The sequence below is a fragment of the Camelus dromedarius genome, chromosome 8, assembly GCF_036321535.1.
Source record: "Camelus dromedarius isolate mCamDro1 chromosome 8, mCamDro1.pat, whole genome shotgun sequence".
Taxonomy (NCBI): Eukaryota; Metazoa; Chordata; class Mammalia; order Artiodactyla; family Camelidae; genus Camelus; species Camelus dromedarius.
The window spans coordinates 78,028,471-78,050,511 of NC_087443.1; the positions used below are offsets into that span (position 1 = coordinate 78,028,471).

General features: G+C 48.5%; 1 protein-coding gene across 1 annotated transcript in view; it reads right to left on the bottom strand.

Annotated features, from left to right (window-relative positions):
* The window catches only part of ADAM12 (ADAM metallopeptidase domain 12), a 324,566-nt gene that overhangs the window by 38,224 nt on the left and 264,301 nt on the right, over window positions 1-22,041 (bottom strand). Inside the window, exons 12-14 of the mRNA XM_031461975.2 lie at window positions 15,547-15,724; window positions 11,053-11,142; window positions 9,395-9,590 (exon numbers count right to left, since the gene is read on the bottom strand). Coding sequence (XP_031317835.1) covers window positions 9,395-9,590; window positions 11,053-11,142; window positions 15,547-15,724 — 464 coding nt within the window. The remainder of the gene's footprint in view (window positions 1-9,394; window positions 9,591-11,052; window positions 11,143-15,546; window positions 15,725-22,041) is intronic.

Below are 22,041 nucleotides of genomic sequence, written 5' to 3' on the forward strand. Positions count from 1 at the left end.
AAAACAAACAAGTGGGACCAATTAAACTTACAAGCTTTTGCAGAGCAAAGGAAACTATAAACACAACAAAAACCTACGGAATGGAGAAAATATTTGCAAACCACACGACCAACAAGGGCTTAATTTCCAAAAAATACAAACAGCTCATACAACTCAATAACAACAACAACAAAAAATAAACAACCCAATCAAAAAATGGGCAGAAGACCTAAACAAACATTTCTCCAAAGAAGACATACAAATGGCCAATAGGCACATGAAAAAAGGGTCAATACTGCTAATTATCAGAGAAATGCAAATCAAAACCACAATGAGGTATCACCTCACACCAGTCAGAATGGCCATCATTCAAAAGTCCACAAACAATAAATGCTGTAGAGGGTGTGGAGAAAAGGGGACCGTCCTACACTGTTGGTGGGAATGTAGTTTGGTGCAGCCACTGTGGAAAACAGTAAGGTGATTCCTTAAAAAACTAAAAATAGACTTACCATATGATCCAGCAATCCCCCTCCTGGGTGTATATCCAGAGGAACTCTAATTTGGAAAGATACATGCACCCCAATGTTCATAGCAGCACTATTTACAATAGCCCAGACATGGAAGGAACCTAAGTGTCCATCGACAGATGACTGGATAAAGAGGTTGTGGGATGTATGTCTCTCTGTATATTATATATACATATAGGAATACTATTCAGCCATAAAAAAGAATGGAATAAATGCCATCTGCAGCAACATGGATGGACCTGGAGATTGTCATACTAAGTGAACTAAGCCAGAAAGAGAAAGAAAAATATCATATGATATTACTTATATGTGGAATCTAAAAAAGTGAGACAAATGAACTTATTTACAAATCAGAAACAGATTCACAGACATAGAAAACAAACTTGTGGTCATCAGTGGGGAAAGTGGGGGACGGGTGGGGTGGAGGGCTAAACTGGGAGTTCAGGATTTGCAGATACTATTAGTATAAAATAGGTAAACAGCAAGTTCCCACTGTATAGCACAGGGAACTATATTCAATACTTTGTAATTGCCTAATGATAAAGAATATAAAAAGGAATATATATATATATATATACATATACATATATATATATGTAAAACTGAATCACTGTGCTGTACACCAGAAATTAACACAACATTGTAAACTGACTATACTTCAATAAAAAAAGGTACAGTCATAACTCAAGGATTTCTGCTTCCCTGCACCATCTCCTCCTTACTCATTTTAATGCCCCGTGTCCTGTGCTCATCCTGGACGCCCTCCCAGCTGGCCTCATCTCACTGCACAGGTGCTGAGCGCCATTTTGAAAGAGGCTGAGGGAGACTTCAAGTAAAGACACTTGAGTTTGACTCCCTGGGAACCAAGAGCGTCTTCCCTGTAATTTCTTTCCTCACCCTTAAACCAACAGACACAATTAAAATTACTGGGTAGGTTTTAGATCACCGACACGCCCCCTGTTGGCACCCTCACTATTAGGTATTGCACTGGGGACGGCATGCAGCAGAAGTCAGTCCATAAAGAAACAATGCTGGTTGGGGTTTGACTGGTAAAATTTACTCCACTCTGATATTAATTTGCCCAGTGGCTTTAACAATGCAGAGTTCTAAAGGTTAACTTTCTGTCTCTTGCAAGCAACCAATGCCTGTCTATTTCCAAGAGTTTTATTCATTTCCACTCTCATCCAAAGCTTGAGGGAGCAGGAGGTGCCACGTCACACTTCAGTGTTGGTGCATTGGCTGGTTGTGTTACCGGTGGAGCAGAGCAATGACAATGGTAAGGGAAACTCACATTTGGATGAGTAGAGGGTCATGATTTCATCGGCTGCATACACTTGGGGAGAGGCCAGATAGATCTCTCTCTGTGAAATCAAAGCCCAGAATGCACACCTGATCCCTTGTCACATACTTTCTTCATTCTCTGATCTGGAGGATTAAAGGAAAGTACACTATGATGGGTGATCCAGGGTCAGCCTTGATGGAACGGTCTTTTGCATTTCCATCCTCAAACACTTAGGGATTGAAAACTTTCAACCTTCATCACTACTCTGAAACTGCTGTTGTTTCCATTGTGGGGAGGGGATGGGGGGGTGAGAGACAGAGGTGAGAGGAGGGTGGGGCAGAACTCCACTTACAATGCTCATTCTCATCCAGCTGACTGACACTTCCTACCTGAGGTCTCCATGTGGGGATGAGAAATCTTGCATGAGAAACATGGATGTTTCAAAGCTAAGATGTTTAAAATGAATGAAATGTATTTTTAGACGTCTAGGAACAGTTGAAACTTGATCCGGATCACAAAATGCCCTACTGCTGCCTCCCCTCCAATTTCAGGCTGTAGGACAGAGTCATGCGAGGTTTCAGGCCACCCCTGGGGCCAGCAAGGTCCCAGCTAGAGGCGGGGCCCTGCTCAGCACCACCTTGCATTACCAGTGGCACGCTGGCCATGGCCCTCCTGGAAGGTAATCTCTCTGTATACGAGACCTGCAGGGGGAGGAGTTTTTCTCTGGTGCTTTAGGGCAACCATAGTGATTTGTGGAAACGAATTGCAGAGTAGGAGACTTATGATTGTTCAATTCTGCTGCCTAACACCTCTCCCATATCCCTTTTCTAGGAATAAAACCCTTTTTCTTATGGGAAACCTATTTTCTATGGTTCAGGTGGGGCTAACTTCCCCAACCAACCCCAAAGGGAGAGGTGTGAGACTCAGTTCTGGCCAATCAGTGTGCTCCATGCCACAACTCGTAAGTTTGGGTCAGTGATGGCTACGTGACCGCCCACTGCCATGTACCTCAGTGTCCTCCCTGGAACCCGACAGCTGGAGCCGGTTGGATGAGGGTCCTGGGCTGCTGTGTCCTTCAGCACCTCCCTCCATCACCACCTTCCTCTGAGGCTGTGGCCCTTCCTTCTTCCTTGTCCCCTTGGGCCATCCCCTCCTTGCCCTTATCACACTTGCTTTTACCTCCTGGGATGTCTCAAGGCTCCCGTCTCACTGTAAAAAGCCCTGTGGACCAGGACGGTGCCTCAGGCTGCACAGAGCAGGTGCGTTCCAAAAATGAGTGTGTGGAAACCACAGGGAAAGCAATTCAGGGAAAGCCCATGACGTCTCAGCTGCCCTCCCCCGAGGAAGTCAGGGGTGATTTCCGCAGAGCAAAGCGCCTTGGGTAGATGAACACTGTCTCCTGGTCTATCTTTCCTGTGACTCTGGGTTTTCACTTTTTCCTTGAAGTATGACGAGGAAAAAAGATATAAAGTCATGAAAAGACAGACATTTTGCTTCCTGGAAAGAAAAACTATCATTCTCTCAAAGTTTAGACGAAGTAAGAAATCTTATAAGCAGGGTAACCAGAAAGAGGACTCTGGGCCGACCTCGGGAGCAGATGCCACTCTTGCACTAAAAGAAAACACCATTAAAGGAAACAGACTGGAAGACCCAAACTCAGAGCGGCTTCCTGAGCTCCCTGGCTTTGGGGACTGGTCCACATCCGGCAGGACAGAGTGTGAGGCTCCAGCAAAGTGTTTCCCGCGGCTTTTGTGTGTAAACAGCCACTTGGTGTTTATCTCAGAGACAGAATGGGGGGGTCATTTAAAAGGTGTAAATGACTTCTATCCACTAGTCAGACGTTATCAAGGCACAGATTTGGCTTCAAAGTTGCTGTGCTTAAAAATGTCTGCCTTCGTGTGTTCATGAAGACAAGATATTTCTTGTCTGTCTCATGAAAAAAAAAAAAGACACCACTTTTCTTATTGCAACTGTATTATATCAATTTTCAGCCTTTGAATTCTTAATAATGGAGCATTTTGATGTTCTGCCCTTATCAAAAGATGAAATTTAGCCTTTCAGAGGGAATTCTGACATTATACTGCATTTTATACTTACAGAAGAAGTGATGGCATTTAATTACCAGGTTTACCTTCAGAGTTATACAACTCATATCTGGAATTGTCATTTGGAAGTTCCCAATGTCATTATGTCGCTTGAAAGAGAGATGATGACATTTTGCACTCAGCCCACAATTTACTGGATCTAATCTTTTCCCTAAAGTGACTCCATCAAGCAAATACACTTCTCTAATTCAGTCACATCGGCTCCTCCTCCTGTCACTAATTCCCCTGACCCCTGTCACCAACGTCCACAGACAGAAGCGTGTTCACAGACCACTGGAGCCTGCTTGTTCTCCCCAAATTTCTCCCCTTGTCGCTCTTCTCCAAATTGACCTCCGTATTCATTGGCAAATGAAGCCCAATAAACACATTGTATCACTTCCTTCTCACACAATGGGACAAAAAGGAGATGTTCCTGACTCCTGAACAATACAACTCTTGGCAAAAGTAACTTTTCTTCCCATCTGGAGCCACCCACGTTGTAGACGGTTAGTAAGTGCCCTGCCCCAGGTGTGTCACAATAAAGCAAACGCATTTAAACCAGCCTTGCAGATAAACGCTAAATATATGTACCCGCCCATAAAAACCGGCTGGCCAGCCCACTGCATAAATCAGGTGACACTATTTTCTGGTGAGTGATAAAATAGAAAAAAAAACCTAAGATACTTCTGGACTTCCTTGATGCAAATCATGTGTGGTTCTAGACACAGTTACCAGTAAGATTAATTTCCGAGTAACATTTTCAGCAATCGTACTAGTGGTTCAGCTAAACAACGCGGGCAAAAGTAAATTTGCTGCCTGAAGAAACCAACCCAGCTGCATTTCAGGAGTAAAGGTCATGTCACACTGACAGAAAATCTTTGTGGCTATTAAGACTCAAGTGGACAGAGAGCTAAGTACAAGTTACAGTTTGAACTGCAGATAACACTGATATGTTTGACTTCAACAGATGAAGTCCTGCAAGATTTGTGGGAGAAACATCAGGAAAAAATTTCAACTCCAAGCCAACAAGAGTATCGGCCACAGTAATAATTAGGAGAGCAAATGAATGAACAAAACTCCCAAAAGGTATTCGAAAAATATATTCCTTTGCCAGTTAGGCGCTGCAGGCATATGTTTTGAATTTTCTACAATTTTATTTGTAGAAAGATTTGGAAACAGGATTATCCTATTGAAATATAATGCTGGATTGAGAAAAGTCCACTTCAAAAGGGAACAGTTAGCTGGGAGGAAAGGGTTTCATCCGGTCAGTGGTCTGGGTAGCCCGATCTGGGGACTGAGTAGCTGACTTCCTGAACGTAACTGGAGGACTCTGGCCAGGTCACTGGGGTGCAGATGGCAGAGGCCAGCAGAGCAAGAGCTCAGTGACTCCCAGATTTCTTCACAGGGGCCTATGACCCCAGCAAATGTGGTCCAGATCCCAGAGCATTTTACTCTGGATGGGAAATGAAATATTGCAAATGTGTCCTTGACAAAACGTTTTCCTCTTCTGAATCATGAAAAACTAATTCAAACCAACCACTGCAACGCAGCAATAAAAGGCTCTGAGCCGGCTGCATCTAGCTGGCCGGGGCCTGGCTGGGGAAGTAACCTCTGCCCTCCCGGGATGGGGACGCTCCCATCCTGACTCTGCGCCAGGTCCAGGCAGGAGTGCACTGGGCCTGTGGGAAGTATGTCAGTCCGGCAGAACCAGGGCTCTTGAGTCAGCACCTCACAATAGCAGGACATTGTTGAATATTTTGCAGATGAGAGAACTGGGTGGCAGACGAGGACCTCCGCTCTCCAGGGCACAGCCCGAGCTCTAGACGAGCAGAACTGCCGGCAGCTCCCTGGAATGGCCCCCTCCTCTTCCTATGCACCTTGACCTCTGCTGTTCTGGAGGAAATGCCCTTCCTCTTCCACCCCTGGTAAGGACCACTCCAGGGCAGCCGCATCCCAGTTGCCTTCCTGGTTGGCTCCCCCACCCCCACCCCAGGTGAACCTTCCCCAACATTCTCCACCACATCCCAGGCCTTACACAGCCCAGGCACTGCACAAGCAGCGTGCTACTGCACGTGATGTATTACACGGACCTGCTAATAGGCTCTGCTGGAGGACAACGTACACCCACGTGGTGGGCACAGGACTGTCTCCACTTTGCAGATGAGGCACAAGGTTGAGTCATCTGCTGAAGGTCATCCTGCTAGTAAATGGTCTGTTCATTGCCTGCAGGAGGCACAAAGTGGCCCCCCAAAAAGTCTGTCCTAATCCTTGGAACCTGTGAATATGTGACCTTACACAGCAAAAGGGACTTCGAAGATGCCACTAAGGACCTTGAGGTGGGGAGATGGTCCTGGAAGATCTAAGCAGGTCCAATATAGTCACAAGGGTACTTATAAGAGGCAGGCAGGAGGGTCAGGGCTAGAGAAGGAGATTTGACTACAGAAGCAGAAGTCAGAGAGAGACAGAAACTGGAAGATGCAGTGCCACTGGCCTTCAGGGAGGAGGAAGGGGCCACGAGCCAAGGAACTGCAGGCAGCCTCTCCAAGCTGGGAGAGGCAAGGAAGCAGGTTCTCCCCAGAGCCTCTGAAGGTAACGCTCCCTGTTAGCATCTTGATTTTAGGACTTCTGACCCCAGGAACTGTAAGATGATAAATGTGTGGTGTAAGCCACTGAGTTTGTGGTGCTGCTAGAGCAGCCCCAGGAGACTCCTGCAGTGCCCTGGAACCGGGCAGCGAGGCAGCCACGTGGATTTGGAAGGAAAGGGACACACCGAATTTGCCAAGGGGGCGATCGAAGGCCTGCTAAGAGGGCCCCAGTACAGAGGGCCACGGCTGGTTCTGGCCCACAGGCTCTCTGCTCTCCTGAGGATGTCTTTGTTAGACTGACCCCAGGAAGTCATGAGCCTGCGGGGGGCTCCCTAAACTTGGTCCCCATGCTTGCCATTGCCAGGAGCCCTGAGCATCCCTGATATCTCTGTGCAGTGCCCCCCTCAGGCCAAGCCAACTGTTGTCTGGACAAAGTCCCCCTCAGTCACCAGGTGAGGGTGGGAGGAGAGAGACTAGAAGGCCAGGAGCCCTGGGGAGGCAGCCTTGCTCAGGAGGTGGTGCTGGTCCCCAGAAGTCAGGCCTCAGGCCCCCACTCTTGCTCACAAGGATGTTGAGGGTTCCAAGCAGGTAACTGTTCCTGCTCTTCCTTTTGAAACGCTCAGCCTGTGAGTCATGCTGTAAGTTTGTCTGCCTGTCTGGCCCTCTTTCTGGTCAGGCAGCTCGAGAAGGAATAATCCGATGAAATAATAAATACCAGCCTTGGTCACCATGAATCAAAGGCGCACAGCCAGCTGAGTCACTCAATGGCGGTGGCTCAGAGAGAGCTGTGGGGCTCCATCTGACCTCACTTTGGAACTGGGGCCAGGCGGTATAATACAGCAGGGCACTGAGGACAGCATTTCACTCCAAAAGCTCTGAGTGCTGTGTGCGCTCTGGCCACAGAACACTCCTTGGAAGGGAGGCTTATAATGTCTCTTGTAACTCAAGAAGGGGAGATTACCGAGTCCGGAGGAAGGCTGGGAAGCAATGGTCACTAGGGATGCGTTCGGCCATGAAGATCTGGCTTTCAGCAATAGCCACTGTCCCAAAGTGACCCCACTTGGCTAAAAGGTCTCTGAAGTCACTAAACCATTCCAAGCCCATACACTCACGTGACACGTGTATAGTGAGTGCCTACTTCGTGTTTGTCATCGTAAGGCATCTGCCTGACTTGAAGCCACAAGCCCCACCGGGCCTGGGGGCCCTCCTGCCCGCAGAGGGAAGAGGCCAGGGCTGGGGGCTGGTCAGGGTCCAAAGAGGAAGCACTGAGGCTCAGGGACCAAAGACCCCCTCTTACCACCTGCCCAAGCCCATCAGTGAAGCCTGCGGTGTCGGAAGAAAGCTCCTCGGAGAGCAAGATAAACGGAGCCTACGTGAGCCCCTTGTTGCTGCGTCCTGGCCCATCGGTCTTCTCCCTCAGAAGGTCCAAGCACACGGGGCACCTCTGGCTTGCTGCGGAAAGGGCAGTGGGCTTGGCGACGGGGCCCAGCCCCAAGAAACATCTGCCTTGTTCCCCATGCCTGGGTCACTGCCTCTGCTGATCACACTTAAAGCCGGAGCTCTGACGGTTAGTCATTGTTTTCTGCCCTCATTTCCTTCCCTCGTCACTCCTAAAACCAAAACCTCACCATAAAAGTCTGACAAAGGCCCGTATTGGATTTCTCTCCCCCACAGAGCCTGCGCTTGCCTGGCCCTCTGCCTGGGCCTGGCTGGCCACGGAGGCCTTGCCACAGCTGGGGCCTTGGGCCAGAACTGAGGTCACCCTGCAGCCGGCAGGAGGAGGGAGAAGAACGACAAGATAGTTTGGGCCACGGTCTTGGAAAATACCCTCCATGCAAGTCACTGCCTGAATCCCGACGCAGGAGACTAGCAGCGAGTCCTGGGGTGGTGCGCCCACGCCCTGGGCCACCCCCCCAGGCCGCGGGTCTCTGGCCCCAGGAGATTGGACAACGCAGGACAGAGGCACACAGGGACTGATTCTTTCCCCTTTCACATCTGAGTATCCATTTAACTCCAGAGCTTCCGTGGGACTTTGGTTTAAGACCTGACTCTATGGGGTGCCGGCACAGGGTGGCAATTACACGTGGGCTTTGGGTCACAACCACCTAGGCTCAACTCCCAGACTCATGACCTTGGGAAATAACTTCCGGCCTATGAGTTTGAGCTTCACTTCCCAAAGCTCAAGTTGTTGTCTTTACCTCAGGGGTCGTGGGAGGGTTAGAAGGGCCAAATCGTCCCGAGCCCTGGGCCCAGCAGCCCACATGCAGGAAGTGGTGAGCACCCTCTCAGTGACCCAGCCATGCAGCAGCCGCTTTCTGGCCACCTTCCCGCCTGTGTGCTTTTTCTGGGACACACATGTCTGTCACTCTGCCTTCAGAACCCAAAAGGCACTCAACGCCCTTAAACACCTGTCTCCGTGTTCCTCCCCGGGGCTCTGGTGCCCAGGCCTCCCACGCTAGCTGGCCCTCCCCACCACAACTCATGCATCATGTCTGCTCTGGGCCTTCCCGATTTGGCCCTCCAGCTGCAGTGGTGTTCTCTCTGGGCCCTTGGTTGGGGTCCTCACTTGGGCGCTAAGAAGTATGTACATAATCAGGTGGGAAGTTCTGTTGTCTGTCTGCCTAACTACCTTCTAAGCTGTCTGAGGGTAGGGGTCCTGGCTGATTGGTCCCTGTTACCCCATGTGTACACAGTAGGTGCTCACACTTCTCTCACTGGACCACAATGAATGAGTCAGGGTGGGCTCCAGGCAGCACCCACTTCTGTGTGCTCATTGCCCAGCACAGCCCCAGCCCTATCAGGGAGCCCGTCGCTCCAACTGAACAGAAGAAGGTTTTCAGACAGCAAGCGCCAGGAGGGAGGCTTACGGAGATGCTCACAGAGACAGAGAGCTCCCCGGTCCCAGCCCTCTCCACCCAGGTGCTGGTGGCCACGTACCTGGTCCCCAGAGGGTGACGCACTGCTGCTCGTGGGTCTGGCAGATGCCGTTGTAGCAGTAGCCGTCCACCCCCTGACACGGGTGCCCGTCATGCAGATACACATTGGCTGGGCAGTGAGGACTGGCCCCCGTGCAGAACTCCGGGAGGTCGCAGGAGTTGCTGGGCTCCCTGCAGGCTGTTCCCGCAGGTTTCAGCTGAAAGGAGAGGGCCATTTATCGCACGTGACTGCGGGGCGGGGGGAAGCAGGGGCTCAGCAACGCCCCCGGGGGTGGAGGGGTGCAGGCCCGTCCCCATACAGTCTCACGGAGAAGGGCGAGGATTTCCAAGGAGTTCCCTTTACCGCAGAGAGAGCTCATTAGATAAACGGATTCTCGCTCTGGGCTCTGGGGTTCACTTTTCCATTATGGGGGACAACCAAGAGCAGCTTCTTTTTAATTTCATGCACCATTAGGGTTTTCTGGTGAGTGTTCAAGCTGGTGGCTGGCACCTGTCACCTCGGAGGAGGTAGGGAGGGGAGTGCTTGCTGCCCAATGGAGTCACTGATCCTTAAGAACAAGGTCTCTGGTCACCGACACCATCGCGTTCCTTAGGATGACGTCTGCACTCACAGTGTTAACCTCTGCGGGCAAGCTGACAAAAGTAACGCCAAGGGCACACTCACGACAGCAACTGTACTTTCTCATCAAATCACAGAGCTGGAAAGCTGTCCTCGTAGGGGCAGGCAGAGAAGAAGTCAAGTCGTATGGGATGTCAGGAACCATCCGACAGAGCCTCATCTTTTTGTGGTTCTAGAACTGAGCTCAGAACGGCAGGCCTGAGGTCACACAGGCACCTTCCACCGCAAGCGGCGGGGGTGCCAGGGGTGCCTGCTCCTCTTAACGTTCCCCATAAGTTAACTGCAGGTAGGAAGGGGAGGAAGGCTAGTTTAAGTTGAATGTAAGACATAGTAACGCAGTTCTGAAACACTGCGCTCCAGTTGGGTCGCTAAGGGGAAATTTCCTGCAGACAGAGTGCCAAGATCAATGGCTTAATTGAAAAACTCTGCCCTCAGAACCTTTGAATCAAAAGCTCAGGCTTTTACCCTGTCAGATCCCGGCTCTGAAGAATGAGACAAACAACGGAATTGCCAGGACAAACGCAGTCAAGGAGGCAGAAACGGCCAAAGGATAAAACTGCCCCCCTTGGCTGGGCTGGGTCGATCGGCACCTTCTGTTGGGGGCACAGCCCAATCAAGACCCTGACACAAAGTCCCCGGAACAGCCCACACGGCTCCTCACCAGCTGGCAGAAGTTTTCGGGGTCGAGCAGAGGGACCCGGCGTGAGGCTGGGTGACACGAGTCAGGACTGGTTTTCGAAACGTTCCTCCAATTGCACAACCCGGGACATTTAATGTGGTGCTTGAGTATTTTAATCAAATACTTTTGGGCCCATTAATAAATAATTGATCGCAGATGGTCCAAGGTGAAGGTGCGCATTTCACACGGAGATCGGAAGGTCATAAACACAGGCGGCGGATGTAGATACCAGCTTGCGGGAAGAGCGTTCACCTCCCCGGCCGTGAGCGCTCAGAAACCGTCCGGCCCCACCGCTCGCCCCGCGCCCGCGCTGGGCCCAGGGCATGTGCGGGCGGCCGCGGGGCCGGCAGGACTCACTCACCCGGCAGGCGTCGCAGCACAGCCCGTGCGCGCAGACGGCGTCTGGCTTCAGCGTGCAGGTGGTGGCGTTGCAGCAGGAATTCAGACACTCCTGGAGGTGGGACGGGAGGGTGCGACAGGGTCATGTGGGGCAACTACTCACCGAAAGCAGAGGTTGTACCTGAAGTCACTGAAAAGGGAAGAAAGACCCAGACAGCCTGGTTCTTGAGCTGGAAAGCAGCCTGACTGAGGAGGACCTGTAAGAAAGCCAAGCTCCTGGTACGTGTGTATGAGCTGACCCGGAGTGTGAGTCCCTGCGAAGAGTCAGCAGCTCTCGACTGCCTTTCAATACGGGGTAAGGGACCCGGACGGGAAGGCTGGCAGCGGGGGTCTCTGACGTCTGTATCAGGATCGCTGGAGTCCTCTCAACTTAACTTAAGTATAAAGAGATGAGTACACACTTTACTTTCCAAAGACTGATCCAGACATTCAGGGAGAGCCTGCTGTCAGGAAATTAAGTCAAATCAATCGTGTTTGAACCACAGTTCCTTGAAATCCCACCGAAAGCCGTAGGTGGACTCTCGCTCAGCACAGGTGGCCTGGCTCACCTGGCGAGGCTCCCTTCAGGCCGGAAATGCATCGTAGGATGAGCAGGAGGCCGGAAGGAGGTCAGTGGGCTGTCCCATTGATTTGAAAGGGATTTAAACCGATAGATCAAATATCAGGTGGACTGTCCCCTCTGAATTAAAGTCAGAGTGGAAGTAAATGTCTTTGTTATGCTCTGCTTCGCAGGTATCCAATTTTTTCTAACAAAAAGCAGGAGGTTGACACCTTTCACTTGGCTCTCAACAAAGTCTACACAAACCTATCCGGTGTATTTTTGACATCCTTGTGCTTTAGAACATTCCAATAGCTTGGAAGAAACTGAATTATCTTTAGAAAGAAGAGTTCAGTAGAGTCTTCAGTATTGACTTTTCAACGTCCTCTTATTTAATATATGATGTGTGCTGAAGAATTCATACACCATTGGCTAGAGTGACGCCAATCACATACTGTTTTAATACTGTAATAATTTACTCCTGAAAACCATCTCCTGTGAAGGAATTTATCATTAGTATCACAAATGCTATTAATAAAATTTTGTCGATAATCCAGAAGATTTATGGCTAACCCAGATGTCTGACCTGTACCCTGTGCAACACTCAATGAATTATGCTCTCATTTAGTGTTTACTCTTTGCCCCTATTATACATATATCCAAAGTTATTACATTTTTAATTTGTTCAAGGACTTTATAAACATCCGGAGTGCATAGTGCACACAATAAGATAAAACTGCCAACCAGAAGGCATAGCTGTAACTTTCATGACAGTAAGGGTTTCTAGCTCATGGACTTATAATCCTAAAACATTTAGGGCTGTTTTGCTTTTTTTAAACAGAGTCCATCAATTCCATTCCTGATCCGGGGGGCGGGCCATCATGTGCACAGCAATGCTGTCCTGTACATTATGGTCTAACTGGCTCTACTAATAATACATTAACCAAATTATAGGTTTCTTTGAGATTCCAAGTTAGCTCAGCCATCCTACAACTGGGTCCTAAGAGCCTTTAAGAACTCCCTCCCACGCCACCCCCCACCATATCACTAAATAATATAAGCAGCAGTTTAAATGGAAACGCAGCCAAGTAGAATGGTTTTGACTTCAAAGGCGATTGATAATGTGAGAAAGATAACTAAGTTTAAAAGATATTTGCAAGCTACTGGCATCCTACTGACTTTAAACAAGTAGATAAGGCTGCTTTCCCAACCCTATTAGCTTGGAAGAACGAGTGAGTTGTCAGGGTATCCTTATGGTTGATGTAAATCCAATGCCCTGTACGGAAGGCTTCAGCAATCACTTGCCTTTTAACTACCCAGAATCTATTTCTTCTACAAGGCTATATTTATCAGAAGAGGCAAATTCTTCATCTGTTGCTGCGTTTACTATTTTAGTACTCAACAGAGAAGTCCAACGGAGCCAATGAGCACGAAGTCTCCAAAGAAGAAAGAGTAATGAAGCCATTAGAGAGTCGTCAGCAAATGCCCCAATTGTCATTCTTGTGCTGTTGGGAGGAGACATAGATTCTTAATCACAATGAACCGGGATGAGACTGGAATGCATTTTCTTGAAAATAGTGGGGATTATTTCTGGGAGTGCAGGAGCAGAAGGTGGTTCCAGCTGTGAGCTGGGGAACTGTTCTGACTCCATTTACTCATGGGTGTGGTGACACATGAAGTCCTTTATGGGCCAGGAGACCCATGTGGCCAGGGACCAATATGGAGCAGAGGCGTGATGAGTATTTCCAGGGCCTGAGCACTCAGTATGGGGGTAAAGAATCCAGGTGCACAGGTCTGATTGAAAGTTTGGGGTCAGTTTGAAAACTGGAAGTGGGCTTTCAGAATATCAGACACAGTTTGAGCTGAAACCTTGAAAAGAAAAAAAAAAAAAAAAAAAAAAAGAAAGAAAACTAAACATCAAAGCACAAGGCCTGCCTGTGACTTTGAAAGGTTTCTTGGAAGAAAGAACTTGGGATGAGGAGAATGAGGGTTCTCTTCAAATATCAAGAACTTACCCCACTGAGTAAGGACCCTAAGTACAGAAGTATGCAGTTGGGAATTACACGCAGGGAGAATATGGCCCTACAGAAGCAAGGAGTTGGATTTAATCAAAGCTGTCCTGCAGTGCAATGCACTGCCTGCAGAGAGTAACCCCCTGCCCCCACCCCACCCCCGTCATAGCCAAATGAGTCCTTGATGGAGATGAGAGACGATCACAACATCGAGGTGGCAAATCTCAGGGACTCAAGCATTTGCTGACATGATGGTGGTGGTGGTGGTGCTGGTGGTGGTGGTGGTGGTAACGACAATGGTGACAACGGTGGAAGTGGTAACAGTGGTAATGCTGACAGTGGCGATGGGGAGGCTAGTGGCGATGCCGGGGTGGTGTTGGTATACGGCATAAGTCATTGCTAACTGAGTCGTTCCAAACCTGAGAGTTCACGGCTCCGTGAAGAGCTGTCAAATTTATTTAGATTAATAAACAATTACGAGGAGTTTAAATAATAGATAAACCACTTTAAGTCAAATGACCATTCCTGAGAAATATGGGTAATTTAAACTAATTTTGTTTTCTTTGAGTAATTAGAAAAAGCCGAGGCAATTTCCCCTTTGCGTCACCCATCCCGTGACAGTTTCAAGTATTCCTCCACTAATCTTAAAAGGTTTCTGGAGCACCATAATTAGGACTTGTTTTTGCACAGTAACCATTCTCCATGCTTTGTGAGCAAAATTAAGCACCGCTCTAGGCAGTGCCGTTACCACCAATGGATCCAGAGTTTGGCAGGCGCACAGAAACATTTGATCCGACCACCTCTTCAGTCCCCAACCCCTAGAACTTACTCAGTCCCAACTTTCTTACAGAAACGGTCAGACTGAGACTCAGATCATTTCTGCTGATGGGGGAAAGCTCAACGGCTTGGAGGCTGGGATGTGATGAAGATTCTGTAACCAGCTATTTGTTTCATGCACACAGGAATTCCAGGGACGTCCCTCCCATCCTCGAATCCCCCTTTCAGAGCAGCCCTCCTAGACAATGCTCTTCCTAAGCCCTCACGAAGCCCATTGTGAATTTATCTGAGCCTTCCTTTAGCTTGTCTACCCCCGTAGCTTGCATAAGCTCCCAGGGACGGAGCCCCACATGTAGACAGCCTGCTATATGGGTGACTTGCTTTGATTTATTCTAAGCACAACCTCCTCCAAACTCTGAGGTGGGGGGGGGGGCTTGTTTTACTGGGCGATCTCCCTGGATCCTCCTCCTCTTCTCTTTCCACCCCAAGATTACTCAGAGATTAAAAAATGACTGTTATAATTTTTATGCTGATTAACTTTATCTTGGTCCCTACAGAAACAAGAAAATTTCCTGACATTGGCTGGAAAACAGGTTTAAATAAGCCCTTTGTTGGATAAAAATATTCCCTGCTTTCACTTGTTGCTTCTGAAAACTAACAGGCAGAGAGGCAGAAGTGTGGGTCCTGCATACAGAGGAGGCCGGGGCAGCAAGAGCGGAATTTCAACTTGGGAAAAAGCGCTTGGTTAAAGCCGATTGCTGCTCGTTCAAATTCCCCTCTGCGCTCACTTCACAGAGAGAAAGACATGGTGCTTATGAGCACCTGAAGCTGCCGTTCCAGGCTTTCTTCTCTGCCAAACTCAGAGCTAAGCGCTTCTTCACTGTTTTTGTCCTCATCTTGCCGGAACTACCCCGTCCTTCGACAGAGAAGATTCTCTCTCTGACCAGTGATACAACTTATTCTATGCAATGCTTAAGGTTCCAGAAGGCCACCCCGGCTTAGGCGGCCACGTAGGGCCTTTCCAGCCTGAATTTCTAGCACTTGCGTCCTGCTGCGCAGTCCCTTCCTGTTCTCGCCTCTCGGCCCAGCCGTGCACACGAGGTGAACGTTCTGGAAACGTCTCTCTTACCTCCGGCTCCCCGCAGTCACACTCCTCTCCTTCTTCCACGTATCCGTTCCCGCACTTCCGGCCCCCGAAAGCCTGCCTCACTTCCGGCAGGTTAAAGAGGCACATGCCCACGCCCTTCTCCAGGCTGGCCTCCAGGTCCCTCCTGCTGCAGCTGCTGAACAGCACGGGGAACGGGTACCTGCGGACGAGACCCGGACAGTCAGGCGTCCGCCCCGTGCAGCCCCGCCCGGGGGGCCCCTGCTCGTCTCAGTGAACAAAGCTCGAATGGTGGAAAGTGAGGCACTTGAGCTACACCCTGAGGTCCGTCCCTACACGGTTCCCACGCCGCTGGCACGGAAGTGCTCGATCAAAACAGAAATGAAGCGTTGTGCTGTACGCCAGAAACCGACACAGCATGGTAAACTGGCTGTGCTTCAATACAAATACACATATACAATTAAATAAAGAGAACAGATGAAGACTAACAAATTAAAAAAACAAGAAATGACTTTTGGATAGTTTTCTAATCAATAAGTTCAGAGTCTCATTACACACGTCATTAATAGTTTTGTGTGAAATGATACAGTGGAATGTGAATTCTTAGGGTCTGTAGCTTGCACTGTGAACACACCCCGATGTCGTATTGCAAAGTACAGAGAAGAAAAAAGTACAAATGACCGAGCCTGTCAATTCCAGGGCTTCACAGACACGATCCTCGCCAGCGGTCGGGGCTGGCCGACGCCGCTGTTTGGGCCCGTGACGGGCAAATTACTGTCTTCCCCAAGCACAGCTCTACGGGAACAGAGGCGGTCAGAAGGCAGGTCCTGCTCCTGCCTCGAAAAACCAGGGCTGCAAAGGGATGTGGCAGGGTGGGCCAACTTCCCTGCAAAGTTCACGCTCCCCTCTCCATGGCCCGGAGGGGCTGTACCAGCCTCTTGCACCTCGGTGGGCTGTGTGATCATTCTTGGTGATGGAATTAGCAGGGACGAAGGGATAAGGGTCACTTCGGGCTGAAGGTAGTTAAGTGACTGCTCCTTTCTCTCGTCCTTTCTATCCCCTGCTGCCATCTGGGCTCGAGTCCTAGGAGGAGGACCCAGCACATGGTCCTGACTCATGGTGGCACAGCACAGAGCCCCATGCTGTCACACGGAAGGGAAATATCTCTATCTATTAGGGTAAGCCACTGAAAATTGGGGGTTTTCCTATGGCTAGGGTCCCCTAACATACACAGAGTGTCTGACTCTCTATTACAAATGTGCTTTCCCGGGTCTTAGGCAGCAATTACCATGACGGACAAGCGGACCGGAAACCCAGAAGGTTTATTACTTAGAGAGGAAGGAAGGCCTGCCTGCTGACCCGCAAGCCCTAGAACCCTCTTCCCTGCAGACGTTAACAGGATGACATTATAACTGGATCCCCAACCAACTGGCCAAACCAATGTGTGTTGCTGTGTTTCCCCGAAAATGGCAGACCAGCCACCACTGAATGATTGAGTTTGGCAATATTTCAAGATCAGGATGATTTCCAGGGCCAAACTGGTAACACTGTGCCATCTCCCGAGGTGTTTTCTATCAATCTCAGGTTATTAACTCTGAAGTATAATTCTTATCTACAAAGAAACTTGTACATGCAAGTCTTGCTCTTGGACACAAAGGGAATAAACCAAGACTTATCTGTAATGCTCTTATGAGGTTCCTTTTGAGATCTTTATAACTGTCCTCGGCAGATAGATTGATTATTCCTGGTATCAAAGTGATGCTGAAGAGCTTCAAATCATGAGCCACAAGAAAAACTGTAATTCTGTCCATTTAGAAAGGGTTTTGTGTTGTAAGACAACAGTACATTACACAGGGAGCTGGAGAGCAGTAATTCTCTTTGCAAAGGCACAGACTGAAACGTCTGTGTGAGCTTCTCCCAGGGCCCGAGTCAGGAGACTCAGCATCGTTCTTGCCCAGTGACGTGCAACCACGTGTTCTCATGAACTCTCACTGGTTTGTTCCGGAAGGGAACTGACTTCTAGAAAATGTTAACAGTTAGTTAGGAAAGACACGAGGGTGAATGGTGAGTCTCAGGAAGGGTTTATAGCAAGGTTAACAGTAGTTGAGGGAAACCCAGTGAAAGAGTGGTATCCATCACTCCACGCCCCAAGTGAGCCAAGATTGTCTGCCAACATCTGGGGACCAGGGCACTCTGAGACCAGCTCCAGTCACAGGTCTCACAAGTCCTCACATCTCATCGTCTTTCAAAATAACAAATACATTTTTTGGGGGGGGGTTGATATTTAAAAAAGGGATAGAAACAAGATGAGATCAGCTTAAGTCCAGGATTTAAAATTCAGTGTTTGGGAGAGGAGAACAGAGCAGATCATTGTTGGCAAAAAAAAAAAAAAAAAAAAAAAAGACTTCCCTGTGTCTGAGCTGGATGCTGTCAGAGAGAAGTCGAGTTATCTGCGTGATAAAACATTGCTAATTCTCTTAGTTTTCTCCTCTTCTGTTGAAGAATAAGCCCCAAATGCTTTTAAAATCTCTCTTGTTTGGAATCATGGATAGGTAACATCCACCCAATTCACAGGTTTCCAACTTTGCTACGAGGAACTGCGTCCAGGCATTAATTCCTCAGGGTGCCTCTGTTTTAACAACAAAGTGGCCATGTGCTCGTCAGATGCCAAACGAGGTGTTGAGCTCACTGACCCTGAAACTGGCCCTCTTTCACGGCCGTGTGCAGGCAGCACAGAGCCCAGCCTCACACCATACACCTGATTTCACCAGTGCACCACCTGCCTTCCAAGGTGGTACAGTTAAAGCCTCCAGAAGCTGCTGCCTAGGGCTCAGAGCACCTGCCCCAAGCACATGTCCAGCCGGTCCTCTCTCTCTCCAACCTGAGCCTTTCTAACTTGCTCCGAGCCCAGTGAGGCCCCTCGGGAAGGCCAGCGACGCTTCCCTCCACCTTCCTGTCTTCTGCGTGGACTGGACCAGGCAGCATGCCTGCCTTTACGTGAGGATGGAGAACTGCCTCTGCCAACCTCCGAGAACTCTCTTTTGATGATGTGGCAATGAGGCCAGGGAGCACTTGGTACCTGCAGAATGTCTTTGCTGGCTTACCCTTTCACGACTTCTCACCATGGAGAACAGGTGACTGTTTCTCTCTGACAGAACATTCCTGAACACTATTTGGGCATTTAGAGAAAGTCAGGCTTTAGAGGAGAGAAAGCAGAGGAACCTGTCACTCCTCATTCAATTATTCTGCAAACATTTATTCGAAACCTACTGTGTGCCAGGCATGCTTCTAGGTGTTGGGGACCCAGGGATGAACAAAACATACAAAAATCCTGGCCATTATGGAGCTTGCATTCCAGCGAGGCAGGCAGATCACACAGAAGATAAAGGAGTAAATTACATGTGTTAGAAAGGAATGAACGTTAAGGAAAAAAATAAGACAGCAAGGTGGGGGAAGAGGTGGGAGGTCCTGGACTTTTAGGAGCGTGGTCAGGGAGAGCCTCACTGAGGGGGAAGGCAGGGGAGGTTCTCACTAGAAGGATATGAAGGAATAGTTGTGGGCACACCTGGAGGAAGAATGTTCAAGGCAGAGGCAGGAGCCAGTGCGCAGGCGCCCGGACAGGAGTAACTGGCCTAGTGGACTTTGTTCCACAGAAAGCAGCAGGATCCTCCTACAGTAACACAAGCCCAGAGAGGCGACCCTTCCCCAGAGAAGACCCCTGAGCCCCTTGAGGTCATGTCAATGGCAGGATGAAGACCACAGAGAATCATTAAACCGGGGAGGGGAATTTCCCCTGCGTGGACCAAGCACTGATAACAGCTGAAGGCATTTTTCATTAGAATTTCAAACTCTTATCCCCCCCCCCTTTTTTTTACAAACTATTTTTGATTAACAAGCAAGGGTTATTCATCATCTCTCTTCTCCTACTGGTATCCTCTCGGGTGACTGGTGTGTAGGAAGAAATAAGAGAATACCTAAAAATTGTATCTAAACCAGTGGTCCCCCCTTGATAAACAGAATTCAGTTGTCTAAAATGATTTCAAATTTCAAGTGATAAGGGAATCTGAAGCTACTAAATATCAGATTCCTCCTCGAATTACAATAGGATCCTAATTTATACATATTCGAGCATCTTTTACATCCAAGGAGTCACTGGTTGCATAGTAGCTAGCACACAAGAGATGTCACTGACCGTTGGCTTAAGGAGTCAAAGAACGGTGCGTTGGTTTGCATGAAAAAGGTGCCAGTGGACCATGAACAAGACACGGAATCCACGCCCCAGCACAGCGTCCGGAATCCACGGACAGGATCTAGCCCCACAGTGATTACTAAGACTGCTACTCCTCCAATTTGGCCACACAAGTGAATGAGTCCAGGCAATTGCACGGCACAGCCAAGAGCATCACCCTGCTTCCCAGATGCCAACTCTGCTCCTGAACTTTTAAAATAGTTTATTTATTATTATATCATTTAAGTAAGGGGGTAGGTAATCATGTTTATTTCTTTAGAGGAGGGACTGGGGGTTGAACCCCGGACCCCATGCATGCTGAGCGTCCGCTCTACCACTTGAGCTATATCTACACCCTATACCCTCACCCCTGCTTCTGAACTTTTGATGACAGCAGAATCAAACCTTTTGGATAGTATGCTCAATACTCCTTCATTTAGCCATTCATCCACTCACTCACTGGAGAAGTAGTTATTATATTTAAAGCTCTGAGGAAGCTCCCAAGATGATTGAAAAAAAAAAAAAAAAAAGGCCCCAGCCCTTCCCACTGTCCCCTTGCCGGACCTTTGCCAAGAGAACTGTTGGACATGCCTGCTCCCCGCTCCGCTTCTCCATCCACGTAAATAAAAGGTTAGAAATACATTTATATATATCAACACATCACGTGTACTTCTCCATATGGAAATTATATAAAACATATAAACATGCATAATTATAACGTACAGAATTATATTGAATTGATATATACTTACATATTATACATGTAGTTTTGGAATAACTATTGAGAACCTGCTTGAAGCCAGATGATACGGCGGGTACTTTCTCATAGTCATATTTGCTTCTTCTTTCTACTTTACTTTTAAATGTAAAATTTTAAAACAACCCAGCGAGCTGGGTATTATGAATTCCCATTTTGCAAATGAAGTGAAGGAGCTTGTTTAAGACGTCATGGTTAGGGGATGGCAGAGACTCGATTCAATTTCAAGTTCAGTTCCTTAAGAGACTCCTTTTCTCCATTGCTGATGTCAGCTCAGCGCTGGATCACCTGCAGCAAACTGCTGAAACAAGACCGTGATCCATGCACCCTGGATGTGCTGAGTTAGATACGAAGGACACATCCTCCCGTGACTCAGCACACGCCTGGCTCGGAGCTGCTCAAAGTGTGGTCCTCACCTCAGCATCACTGGGCAACCAGCCAGAAAGGCAGATACTCAGACCCCACCCGGACCTGCTGCCTCGGAGGACCTCAGGGCGGGGGCCTGTGCTTTAACAAGCTCTCCAGGTGATTTTATTTCAAATTTAGGTAAAATTCCTTTAAATATAAAATTCACCATTAAAAAGTCTATAACCCAGTAGCTTTTAGTACGTTCACAATGTTGTGCAACCATCCCCTAGAATTCCAGAACATTTTCCTTATTCCCAAAACAAATCCCAGCCCATTAAGCAGTCACTCCTCCTTCCCCCGTCCCCACCAGTCCCTGCCAGCCACGAATCTGCTTTCTGCCTCTCTGGATCTGCCTATTCTGGACATTTTGTATAAATGGAATCATCCAACATGGGACCATTTACGTCTGGCTTCTTTCACTCAGCCTGTGTTTAAGGTTCCTCCCTGCTGTAGCACTGTGAGTACTTCATTTTGTTAAATGACTGAATAATATTCCACTGTAAGTAAGACTATACCGCAATTTGCTTAGCTAGTCATCAGTTGATGGTCCACGTGATGCATCAGAATTAAAGTCTGGAGCAACCGATCTAAGTTTCAAATTCAAATGCTGATAATGCATGGGCAAATCCACACCTATTAGAATAAAAAAAACAAGAAACACAAACTGGGCAGATTAGAGGCCACCTTTCTTGCACTTCAGTTAGAACTAGTCCTGTTTCACACTGGGGTTCCATTTTCTAAGACAAGCTCAGTGCACAGCATTTTGAAACCTCGTGTGATTTTAGGCACGTGCTCGAAATTCCATGAGCATCTGTCTCTTAAGGCCAAATTCAGATCACAAATAAATTCAAGTATCTCTAAGTATTACAGCAGGCTGACTATTAATCATCAGATGCTACACTAATTAGGAGCCACGAAAGGGTCTGACTGTGAACATAACGGGGTGTCTGTTCTGAGCAAGTTCCTTCCACTCGCTTCAAACTCCAAAGTACGGAGGCTCTGCCTTCCTTTGGCTCACTGTGCTGCTTTCTTATGGCAGCTTTATTCCCTGAAGTGGGAGCGAGAAGAACGTTGAGTTGGGCTGTAGAGTTCCTCGTGACACTGAGATCTCATGCAGCCCGTGGTC